This window comes from Euleptes europaea, chromosome 18 (assembly GCF_029931775.1).
Source record: "Euleptes europaea isolate rEulEur1 chromosome 18, rEulEur1.hap1, whole genome shotgun sequence".
Lineage (NCBI taxonomy): Eukaryota > Metazoa > Chordata > Lepidosauria > Squamata > Sphaerodactylidae > Euleptes > Euleptes europaea.
The window spans coordinates 27,342,928-27,355,784 of NC_079329.1; the positions used below are offsets into that span (position 1 = coordinate 27,342,928).

Below are 12,857 nucleotides of genomic sequence, written 5' to 3' on the forward strand. Positions count from 1 at the left end.
TGCCGTCTACTTTGCCCTCTGTCGATGCGCGTGCAGATGGTGACGGGAAAGACTGCGTGAGAAAAGCTAGCCAAAAAATGAGCTATTTCCTGTGTCTGGTTGAGTTTGACCTGACCTGCGTGAGCAATGGTTTAGGCACAGTGGTGTTTCCCGTAACTTAGATCCCCAGCAGCAGTCGTAGTGAATGATGACATAAGTGTTCATTTAGGTCCTGATAACGCTTGGAGAAGCAGCTTTTTAGAAAACATGCATAACCTTGTGAGCCTGCTCTTGTGTTGACGTTTAGTAGCTGTTGCGAGGATTTTCAGTATTGATCATTAGTTTATATTAAAAATATTAGTAATCTATATTAAAAGAGTTTGGGTTGAAATTGACCACATACATTATCACCTATAGACCTGACTTTTAGCTGACATCAGCTCTAATTAGGCTCTTGACCCTAAAGGGCACAGGAGCTAGTCACCCAAAGCACATTGCGTGCTCCAAATCAAGGCCGTTCAAGCAGGCGGCAAATTGTCTGCCCACTCTAGGAGGAGATTGTTTGGGGAACATGGATGGACAAGACAATCAGATATCAAAACAGGCAGTGAAAAGAATTATTATGGAACAAGATATTTCTAAACAATTAAGTCATGATTTGCAGAAAACTAATTTCCTAAGAATGTGACAGGGAGGGGTCATATGGGACCCCCTCTCCTTTCTATAAAGGAACAACCCAAAACCCCAGTTCTTTGTCCTTCCACTGAGAGACCACAGACCCTTTGAATGGTTGCCATCTCTGTCTCTCTCTCTGGAAGTGACCCAGGGGCCTCTGTTTCTGTTGTCTGGCAATATGTTTACGTTTGTTAAGTACTGTCATATATGTTAAATATTGCTTTCTCCTTTGCTTCATATTCTTTCTGTAAGTTCAGTAAAACTGTTTACTACTTATATTGCTTGAATGCTGTTTGAGAATGACTGTGGAAGAATGCCTCTCTGTATGCAAGGTCCTTTTTCTAGCCAAATCTTTCTGGGTTGCTTTTTGGTAAGTGAAGCAGGCAGGAAGGACCAAACACAACGGACTAGTAGGTGGGGGGCACCAAAGATTCCCGCCACAGTAGCACCAGCCGGCGGGTTCTGTTTTGCTCACCCCGGGAAGGCGCTTGGCTGAAGTTGCCTCGTGGTGTAGTGGTTAACAGCGGTAGTTTGGAGTGGTGGAGTCTGATCTGGGGAACGGGGTTTGATTCCCCACTCCTACACATGAAGCCAGCTAGGTGACCTTGGGCAAGTCACTCTCTCTCTCTCTCTCTCTCAGCCCCACCTACCTCACAGGGTGTCTGTTGTGGGGAGGGGAAGGGAAAGGGACTGTAAGCCGGTTTGAGTGTCCCTTAAGTGGTAGAGAAAGTCGGCGGAGGCTAATCTGGTGAACTGGATTTGTTTCCCCACTCCTACACATGAAGCCAGCTGGGTGACCTTGGGCCAGTCACACACTCTCAGCCTCACCTACCTCATAGGGTGTCTGGAGAAGAGAAGGTGATTGTAAGCCAGTTTGATTCTTCCTTAAGTGGGAGAGAAAGTTAGCATATAAAAGCCAACTCTTTTTCTTCCTCCTCCTCTTCCTCGTGCGTTAATCTCATGCACCTTCCGTTTATTCTGCCCAGTCAAATGTTGGGTACACAGATGGTTCTGTATCGGCTCATTCAGGTGGTTCTGACACCGTGGCTCCTCTGCGTTCAAGGAAGCAAACTGGCGTGCCGCACTGGTGCCCCTGAAGACGATCCAGACAATTAACCAGCTGGTGCAAAATGTGGCATCCCGTATTTCTGCTTTTCCTTAAAAAATACAAGCTCATGTTGCTAGTCCTCATGGCTGGAAGAGAAAGGTTTGGAAATCTGTCATTCCTCAAGATCCCCTTCTTTACTAATTATATTAAATGGGGATTGCAGGAGCAAATAAAAGCCTATGCATGCTTACCTGAAAAAGTAAACCCCATTAAATATAGTTGGACATTAAAAAAAAATGCAGTATTTCTGGACAAAGCAATTTCAATTGTGAAGAGCAAGGAGCTGGCTGCTGCAGCACAGAAGTGGTGGTCTGGCTTGGCCTACCCGCCTGGCCTGTGTTGTAAATGCTGTAGCAACTGCAGGCGCGTTGCTGTTTCCTCCTGTAACAGCTGTGGCACCTCAACTGGGGACTCCATTGAGCCAAAGGGTCGGGAAGGGCGGCCTCGCTTTGGCCCCGTGTCCCTTTGCGGAATCCTGTTTGCATAACAACCGGGATGGAGACATCGGCTTCCTAACCTGTCTTGCGCGCAATTGGGGGGAGGACTTTGCGGCACAGAGCGGACACCCTGCTTTGTCGCAAAGTCGATTCTTATCCGTGTGACGCGTGACCGGAACAATCTGTGCCATGAAAGGCCCAATTCTGCCCACAAAATAAGCCCTGCGAATGGATAAATCACTTAGAGCTGTGCTCCTTTTTAAGTTTTGCATAAATTTGCAAAGTGCCTTTGTGTTCATGCTGATATTGGGCGGGGAGGGAAGTTGGGAGGAGCAGATTTCGAAGGGGGTTACGTGGAGTTTTCGGGACAGGGTGTGTTGGCAGTGGCGAGCCATTCTATTTTAGGCCTGCTTTGCATTATATATATAATTTTACGCTTAACTTAAATGATACTATCTTAAAACCAAAGTTGGCCATAGTTTGCATATGGAGTGGAAGTCTGCCAGATGATTCTTGCATGGCGCACTGTGTGAAGTAATGAAACGAGGACCTGTTGTTGGGTATCTTGCCAGACTAATTGCCGTTTGAAATTTTAGTGGAAGGGGCTAAGCTTCAGGTACAATCCAAAGGGGCCACAGCTCAGCAGTAAAGCATCTGAGGTCCCTAGTTCAATCCCTGGCATCTCCAGTTAAAAGGATCAGGCAGTAGGTGATGCGAAAGACCTCTGCCTGAATCCTTGAAGATCTGCTGTCAGTCAGAGTAAACAGTCCTGACCTCGATAGCCCACGGGACTATTTCAGTGTGAGGTAGCTTCATGTGTTCAAAGTCATCCAATTAAGTTAAACGAGAGAAAGTTAAACACATACTTACATCTCCCACTGAAATCAATATAACTGCAGCATGCTTGACTTTGGCTTTGTTATTCTAATGCTTTGTGCATATAGGCGTTTAAAGCTGGTTTGATTCTCCCTTAAGTGGTAGAGAAAGAAGGCACATAAAAACCTCCTCCCCCCTCCTCCTCTTCTTTTTCTTCTCCCCCTCCTCCTCCTCCTTTCCTTCTCCTCTTTTCCTTCTCCTTCTTCTGTCTCAGAGGTTGAGAGGAGGGGTTCACGCTTTGCATGCATGTAGCTCAGTGGGAGGACATATGGGGTTGGATCCAGCCAGCTTTTCTGCTGGTGAGAAAAGGGAGAAGAATCTCCTTTGACGACCCAAAAAAGACTATGCTGAGAATCAGGGGACCTGCATGGACAAAAGCCATGTGAGATGAGGGCTGTTGAATGGAAGAGAATGGACTGTAGAAGATCTGGGGGACTTTGCATGCGAAAGGTCCGGGGGTCAATCCCTAATGATCTCAGGTTCAAACCTGAAGACCTCACATGGGCCATATTAATAAGATGGTTTCGCTTAGAATAAGGCAGCTTCGAATGTTCATAGGCACCCAGTGAACTTAGTGGAGGGGCTGTGGCTTAGTAGTAAGGTCCCAGGTTGAATCTCGCACACCTCCAGTTAGCAGGTGGTAGGTGACGTGAATGACCTCAGCTTGAGACTCGGGAGAGCTGGTGCTAGTCTAAGTAGACAATACTGACCTTGTGGATTGCATTGTGGAATGTATTCATTACGATACCTGAAACAGTGTGAAGTGGTGATTTTTAAAAGCTGGTAAATTTTGTCTAGTGCAATGAGAAACCTAGGATTAAAATGAGATCAATGCAAGGTTGTCAGGAGAAATAGGGGTTATGGCATGCCAACTTTATGCTTATATTGTCACAACAGCGTGGCAAACAGATTTGACTGAGCAGTTGAAGGAGGTTTAAGGATCCATCCAAAATTATCGTAGAAGCAATCGCTAGTAAAAATGGGGGGGAAATGAGAGGCAAAGGACCAATTTTTATTGTAAAGACTCTCTTGGAAGCCGGGGATAATTATTTGCTGAAGAGTGGTCCAGGCATTCCCCCCCCTTCCTCCGCTTGGTCTCATTAATGGAGACGTGGTCTGCACATGTTGCAAAAGGAGGGGATAGAAGTCAGAGATGGTAGGGGTGGGCTATACCACCTCAGAGTGCAGGGGTCGCCTTCGTAATACTCTCCATGTGAAAATTCCTCTCAAATTGAAAATTAGCTCATCAGGGAGAAAGGGTCAGGCGAATAATCCCTTCTTGTGTTGTGCTAGTTTTGCCATTTTTAGGGCAGTTATTTATGTAGAGGTGTAGTGGGATAATATATTCCCTCACCTGCAGGCTGAAGTGGTACGGTCATTTCTACCACCTAGGGTTGCCAACCGGCAGGTACTAGCTGGAGACCTCCTGCTATTACAACTGATCTCCAGCCAATCGAGATCAGTTGTCCTGGAGAAAATGGCCGCTTTCACAATTGGACTCTATGGCATTGAAGCCCCTCCCCAAACCCTGCCCTCCTCAGGCTCCACCCCAAAAACCTCCCGCCGGTGGCGAAGAGGGACCTGGCAACCCTACTACCACTTCAACACCTTGCTGGACCTTAGGACAGTAATGCCAGTTTAGCTCAGCGTATGGCAAATTGGCTAATGTGAAAAGTGAACGGGAGAGGAATATTAAATGCATAAGCGAGATGACAGTGTAAAGTATAATGCAATAATAATGGACAATATGAGGCAGCTTTATGTGTCTTTTTACCATTAAGGCCCAGTTAGGGCCCATCTACAGGTTGATTATCCCTTAGCCAGACATCCAAAAACCAGGATGACCCAAAACCTGGACGTTTTGGCTGACATGAGATAGGTAGTTAAACCTTTGATTTCTGATGGTTCAGTGTGCCCAAAATAATTTTAAAATGTTGTTTAAAATTACATTCAGGCTATGTGTATAAAGCATATATAAAACCTACATAAAACAAAAATAAATTTTGTCCCATCCCCAAGATTTGCAAATATTCCAAAACATGGAAAGATCTGAAATACAGAACACTTCTGGTCCCAAGCATTCCGAATAAGGGATACTCAGCCTATATCTATTTGTGTGCCGTTCCATTCCGTGTAACTTTCCCTGATTGTTTCATTTTTAATTAAAATGAAAATCAGCCTGTGGAAGGCTGCAAGTTGTGTGTGAGTGGGGAAGAAAGAAAAGTGTGTGTGTGGGTGGTTGGGTGGTTTTTTAACCCTTTGTCACTGGCCATTTCCCCTGTCAAAATCACCCCTCAAGGTACTTTTCTCCCCGAATGTAAAATATAATTTTTTCTGCATTTTTTCCTCCATGGGGCAAAACGGCAGCCCGAGAAGGGCTATTTCGAGAGGAACAACCGTCAGTAGGGAAATGGCAAAGAAAGCCTCTCCCAGCTGCCGTTCAGTTCATTGATGCACGTTCTTTGGAAGCTTAATATTCTCCCTTTTTTCTGTTGCAGGAAGAAGAGAATGGCAACAGAACCGGTATGTAGCTATCTTTCTGTGTGATAGGCTCCGCTCTCCCAAATTAGAACTGCCACAGTCCCGAAACAAATAATTTTTACTGTTCAGATACAATGAATGAATTCTGGATAATTTTCATTACATTCTTGGAACTGTATAATAAGACATTTAGTGAAGGCCTAGCTATGCGAGACACGTAACATGAGTGGTCATTAGGGTTGCCAACCTCCAGGTATTAGCTGGAGATCTCCTGCTATTACAACTGATCTCCAGCCAATAGTGATCAGTTCACCTGGAGAAAAAGACTGTTTCGGCAATTGGACTCTATGGCATTGAAGCCCCTCCCCAACAACGTCGACATGTCACTGATGATGTGGGGGCTAGGCCTCAGTTTGCCATGGGCAAGTTCCCCACCCCTTCTCCTGCCAGTTGCCAGGGGGTACCTGGCAACCCTACCTGTGGAACTTCTTACACTGGATCAGAACCTTGGTCCATCCAAGTCAGTTCTGTCTACTCAGACTGGCAGCTGCTCTCCAGGGTCTCAGGGAGAGGTCTTCCACATTTCCTCCTACCTGGTCCTTTTAACTGGAGATGCTGGGGATTGAACCTGAGACCTTCTGCATGCCAGGCAAATGCTCTACCACTGAGCCATGGCCCCTCCCCATACAATTCAGTGAGACCCTTGTGCTTGATGGTCATCAGCCAAGTCCTTGAATGTTAGATATAATTCTTATTTGCTGCGCACAACTTTTTTACAAAACTCTTTATTTTAAGTTTATTTTATAACAACAAGAACAACAAAATAAAAATACAGCCGTAGGTTAAACATCATATAGTCGAGATATGTTTCAATACTCTGTTCTCTCCCCTCCCCAAACCCCGCCACCTCAGGCTCTGCCCCAAAAACCTCCCGCTGGTGGCGAAGAGGGACCTGACAACCCTAGTGGTCATACATACCATGGGTGGGGGGGACTCGCTTTAGAAAGCGCTCTGTTGCTCGGGGTGCCTCAGGAGCACTGCAAGGATGAGGAGGGGCTTCAAACTACCCTCCTGCACAGTTTTACTTAATGGAATCAGCCATGGAAGGGCCTTGTTTGAGGACGTGCAGAGCCTGACATTGGGGCAAATAGGGCCCTCCTGTGGCTGTTTGCATTAGGGAAAACAGAGCAGGAAGAAGAGGAGTTGGTTTTTATACCCTGCTTTTCTCTACCGAAGCAATCTTAAAGCGGCTTACAATCACCTTCCCTTCCCCTCCCCACAACAGACACCTTGTGAGGCTGAGAGAGTTCAGAGAGAGCTGTGACTAGCCCAAGGCCACCCAGTAGGAATGCATGTGGAGGAGTGGGGAATCGAACCTGGTTCTCCAGATTAGAGTTTTCCACACTTAACCACTACACCACGCAGGAAGGGAATGCAGAAGCCCCTGTCCCCCCAGCAGCACTCCCGAGCCGCATCGAGTGACGGAGCGCTTTCTAAGGTGAGACCCCCAATGCTATGTGTGACTTGTGTCACATGTCTTGTGTAGCTAGGACAAGAGATTTCAGCTTATTGCTCTGAAGCCCTAAGAATGAGCCCTGAGTCTTAGGAGTCATAGGCTAACTCCTTGTAGCCTTATGCCCTGAAGAGGTGGCCTTCAGGTGGGAACCAAGAGATTGTCTCACTGGAGACCTTTCTTAGAAGAAGAGAAGAAGAGTTGGTTTTTATATGCCGACTTTCTCTACCACTTAAGGGAGAATCAAACCAGCTTACAATCACCTTTCCTTCCCCTCCCCACAACAGACACCCTGTGAGGTAGGTGAGGCTGAGAGAGCTGTGACTAGACCAAGTTCACCCAGCTGGCTTCATGTGCAGGAGTGGGGAAACCAACCCGGTTCACCAGATTAGCCTCCGCCGCTCATGTGGAGGAGTGGGGAATCAAACCCGGTTCTCCAGATTAGAGTCCACCGCTCCAAACCACCGCACTTAACCACTACACCACGCTGGCTCTGTGAATATCTCTTTCATCTCCAGGAAACATTTCTGTGTAGTTTGCAAGGAACTGAGCGGATAGTAAGTACACTGGAAGGAAACTCTGGGATATTCCCTCAGGATGTACCCTACAGACTGCGTTTGAATGGTTCAGAAGAGCCCTGGAACTAATACTGATGGCTATTGCCTATTTCATGTATTCATTTAAAACATTTTTACGCTGCTGTTTCAGAGACCTACTCGAGCCAGCTTACAAAATAAAATTACATAAAGCCATTTAAAACCCAGTTAATAAAAATCCTGAAGTATAACCCCCCGGAAACATATAAAATATTTGGCTGCCTCTGTGATCCTCATAACAGTCCTCAGGCTAGCAGCAGATTGTAAAAGCAATTAAAATAAAAGGTGAACCTTCCTCCCCTCTCCCAGTTTGAAGCCTGAGTAAAAATAAATGTTTTGGCCTGGTACCGATAAGGGAGTAGGGAATGTGCAAGGCAAGCTTCAAGGGATTCCGAAAATGCTTCATTGAAGGATTGCTTTGTTGTGTGGTGTTTCCCGCTGCTCAAGCAAGGGATGAGGACAACACTACAACTAAAGGATAGACGGTAGAACAAAATAAACTGTTTTGTTTAGTATAGGGCTGTCTGTGTATGAAGGCAGCCAATCTCAGTGGCACCCCTTCTTCCACCGACTGACGTGAGAGGCAACCCACCCGGAAATGTTCTGCTAGCCTCATTGATCAGATCTATCCATTACCCTTGAATAAAGAAGAAGAGTTGGTTTTTATATACCAACTTTATCACTTAAGGGAGAATCAAACCAACTTACAATCGCCTTCCATTCCTCTCCCCAAAACAAACACCCTGGGAGGTAGGTGGGGCTGAGAGAGCTGTGACTAGCCCAGGGTCACCCAGCTGGCTTCATGAAAGATAGATAATTTATTTACGGCCCTTAGCCAGATAAAACGAGATAAAACAGCTGGCTTCATGTGTAGGAGTGGGGAAACAAATCCAGTTCACCATATTCGCCTCCGCCGCTCATGTGAAGGAATGGGGAATCAAACCCGGTTCTCCAGATCAGAGTCCACTGCTCCAAACCACCGCTCTTAACCACTACACCGTGCTGGTAAATGTAGTCCCCTGTGCACGCACCGGGACATTACTGACCCACAGGGTGATGTCACATCATGACGTTTACTAGGCAGACTCTGTTGACAGGGTGGTTTGCCACTGCCTTCCCCAGTCATCTACACTTTACCCGCAGCAAGCTGACCACCCAAAATCTATTGCCCAATGCTTGCTTCATGGTATGGCTGCCTCTGTTATCTTGAAGTTAACAGATGTGTGGGGGTCTCTGCACAGTAGAATCTGTAGCACCATTTGGGATAAATCCCAGTACCTCCTCCCTCTCCACCGCATCCTTCCCTAATCAAACCCTGAATGTGAAGTTGTTTTCGGTTGCCCCAGAAGGTCAGACCAGAACCAATGGGTTGACATTAAGTTAAAACAGTTCTGGGCAAAACATTAGGAGGAACACCCTGACAATCAGAGCAGTTCCTCGGTGGAACAGGCATCCTTGGGAGGTGGTGGGCGCTCCTTCTTTGGAGGTTTTGAAGCAGAGGCAATGCTGATTCTGACAGCAATGCTGATTCTGTGAACTTAGGCCAAGGGTGGGGAAACCTTTTTTCCGCCAAGGGCCATTTGGATATTTATAACATCATTTGCGGGCCATACAAAATTATCAACTTTAAAGTTAGCCAACCAAGCCCCAAGCAGGCAGCGGCCCCAGATGACCCCCCACGGCACGGACAAGCTGGCATTCATCCAACCAGTGGCGCACTCGCCCACCTGGTGGCACGGGATGGTCTGTTGCACCAGTCGGATGTAGCTGTCCAGTTCCACGCTGGAGTTGCTCCTGCTCTGCATGGTCAGGGCTGGATTCTACAGCTGGCTCCTGCTACCTCTGCCTGCAGGGTTGAAATGAGGACACACTGGCAAAGAACTCGCCCTCCCCCCGCACGCATTCTGCCCCTGACCCCTTTAACCCCTCCATTGTCGCCACTTCTGCCCCCAGCCCTCTTGTAGTACAGAGGGAATACGTTTCTCCATGGCCCGGGTAGGAAAGGGTTAACACAGTTTCTTGGGTGGTCCTAGCAGCTCCATAGCTAATGACTGTTCCGCAAGGGGAAAAAAAGGTTCCTTTTCTCGGCAAAACAAACTCACATCCGCCTTGAATAGAGGCTATTCCTGTCCGCGGGAGGGGGTGGATCACCTCAAATCCTTCTGAGCTAGAGATCTGCCAGGACCCACGAAGGGCCAGACCAAATGATTTCACAGGCCTTAAACGGCCCCCGGGCCTGACGTTCCCCATCCCTGACTTAGGCAGATTATGAGAGGGAGGGCAGGAAGGGCTGCATCAATGTTTGGCTCTCGTGGCTCTTTCTTACATGCCCAGAGTAATGCCAATTGCCACTTTGGGGTCAGGAAGTAATTTTCCTCCAGGCCAGATTGGCCAGAGATCCTGGTGATTTTTGCCTTCCTCTGGGCAATAGAGCAGGGGTCACTGGGGGAGGCAATTGTGAATTTCCTGCGTTGATCAGGGGGTTGGACTAAGATGACCCTTGAGATCCCTTCTCCATGTTTCTATGTTTTCAAGTGATTCAGAAGAAGGGGCTAATCAAGTCCAACATGGTTCTTTCCATTTTGTTTCTTGTTTGAAGCCCCTTTATATTTTCCTGATTCACCTTGACCATTTCACAGACAGCCATGTCCTTTTTGCTTCCTAATAACAGACAACTGCCCTGACTTCACTGCGGTCCTTTCTTTTTATTCCTTATATCATGCAACTCCTCTTTCATCCCATCACCTTAATTCATTATGGCTTGCCATCTTATCTGGGCGCGTCTCTTGAGAGAGCGGAATGGGAGCGGTGGGTACTGGAGTGTGAGGAAGGGGCGGCTTCCCTGGTTTTCTTCCAAGGTAACTGGAAGGTGGCTTAGTGCTGAAACAGCTAATCTCTGTTTAAAAGGGTGCTGCTCCCGGCTCCCTTCCCGGTTTGAAGGACAGGTCTGCGATCCTAGTGCCTTGAAGCTGGATTGTGAGATGAATGGAACTGATGCCGTCAGAACGCATCACTGCTTTCTACCCTTGATAGAAAACTTTCAGCTTTTCCTGGAGACAGTGTCAGTCGTTCTGAAGGGGCAGGCGCTGGGAGTTGCAATCTAAGCCACTCCAAGGGCTACTTGTAGGTAGCATGAGTCTTTCACCCTCTGGATGGTGTCTTGCCATAATCAGTTCTCAGGGCAGTTTCGACCGAGATAAGTTTAGCTCCCTGGAACGTTAACCTCATCGAAGTCAGTCTCCCAAAGCAACTGGAACTTGTTTCATTGATTCCATTCTCAGAGTCCCCTGGGAGACATCACGGGAGACTATAAAAATACGTGCAAGAGGTACCTAGTGCCGTGATTCTTTTAATCTGCTGCCTCCTACCAAGTGTGAAACCTTATCATCCAATAGGTAAAGGTGTGCAAGCACTGGGTCATTCCTGACCCATGGGGTGATGTCACATCCCGACGTTTTCTAGGCAGACTTTGTTTTACGGCGTGGTTTGCCAGTGCCTTCCCCAGTCATCTTCCCTTTACCCCCAGCAAGCTGGGTACTCATTTCACCGACCTCGGAAGGATGGAAGGCTGAGTCAACCTTGAGCCGGCTACCTGAAACCGACTTCTGTCGGGATTGAACTCAGATCATGAGCAGAGCTTGGACTGCAGTACTGCAGCTGACCACTCTGTGCCACGGGGCTCCTTTATCATCTAGTACCTCCCTTTTAAGCTGCAAATGAAAAAATAAGGACACAAAAAGAAAAGCCAACTTTGTTTACATACATGTTATTTATGATACATGCATATAATACAGAGACCTCAGACAAATGTGAACACCCATGAATAAGGTTGCCATATCCCTGCTGGATTGTCTCATTAAAGGGTTTTCAAGGTAGAGGTTGGTCAGAAGTGGTTTACCAGTGCCTTCTTCTGCGCAGTACTAACCAGGGTTAGCTGTAGTGGCTAGGCCTCAGTTTGCCATTGGCAAGTTCCCCACCCCCTCTCCTGCCAGTTGCCAGGGGGTACCTGGCAACCCTACCTGTGGAACTTTCTTACACTGAATCAGAACCTTGGTCCATCCAAGTCAGTTCTGTCTACTCAGACTGGCAGCTGCTCTCCAGGGTCTCAGGGAGAGGTCTTCCACATTTCCTCCTACCTGGTCCTTTTAACTGGAGATGCTGGGGATTGAACCTGAGACCTTCTGCATGCCAGGCAAATGCTCTACCACTGAGCCATGGCCCCTCCCCATACAATTCAGTGAGACCCTTGTGCTTGATGGTCATCAGCCAAATCCTTGAATGTTAGATATTATTCTTATTTCTGCGCACAACTTTTTTACAAAACTCTTTATTTTAAGTTTATTTTATAACAACAAGAACAACAAAATAAAAATACAGCAATAGGTTAAACATCATATAGTCGAGATATGTTTCAATACTCGGTTCCAATATATGATCCAATATTATAAAAAGGTAAAGGTCCCCTGTGCATGCTCTGGGTCATTCCTGACCCATGGGGTGACATCACATCCCGATGTTTACTAAACAGACTTTGTTTACGGGGTGGTTTGCCAGTGCCTTCCCCAGTCATCTTCCCGGTACTCATTTTACCGATGTCAGAAGGATGGAAGGCTGAGTCAACCTTGAGCCAGCTACCTGAAACCAACTTCTGTTGGGATCGAACTTAGGTTGTGAGCAGAGCTTGGACTGCAGTACTGCAGCTTTCCACTCTGTGCCACGGGGCTCCTTCCAATATTATACATCAGTACTTTTTACAGAAATTGTACCATTTGTTGTATTCACTTAGCAGAACTTAATAAATGCAAATCATATGATAGTTTCGTGGGCATCGTTTACATCCTGATGCCCCCCTTTCCACATATTGTAGAAAAGGCAGCCATCTATTTAAAAAGTTTGCACAATGTTTCTCTCTCCCCCCAAAAAATAGAGTCATGGGGAGAAAACTAGCATCAGCTAATGTTACCCTGTGGACCAGGTGAGCAGAATGAAATAACTATATTCTCCTGGCTATGTGAGTCATTGCAAGTGAGCGGAAGGGGCTTCCTAAAATCCTATGTGCCCCTACATACATACGAACGTGCCATCAAGTCACAACCAGCTTATGCTGACCCCAGCAAGGGGCTTTCAAGGCAAGTGACAAGCAGAGGTGGTTTGCCAGTGCCTTTCTCTGTAGACCTTTCCTTGGGGGTCTC

The 12,857-nt window shown here is 47.0% G+C and overlaps 1 protein-coding gene across 1 annotated transcript in view; it reads left to right on the top strand.

The window, feature by feature from the left end:
* Positions 1–12,857, top strand: part of ARHGAP23 (Rho GTPase activating protein 23) — a 140,441-nt gene that overhangs the window by 53,886 nt on the left and 73,698 nt on the right. The window contains exon 3 of the mRNA XM_056864757.1: positions 5,574–5,598. Coding sequence (XP_056720735.1) covers positions 5,574–5,598 — 25 coding nt within the window. The remainder of the gene's footprint in view (positions 1–5,573; positions 5,599–12,857) is intronic.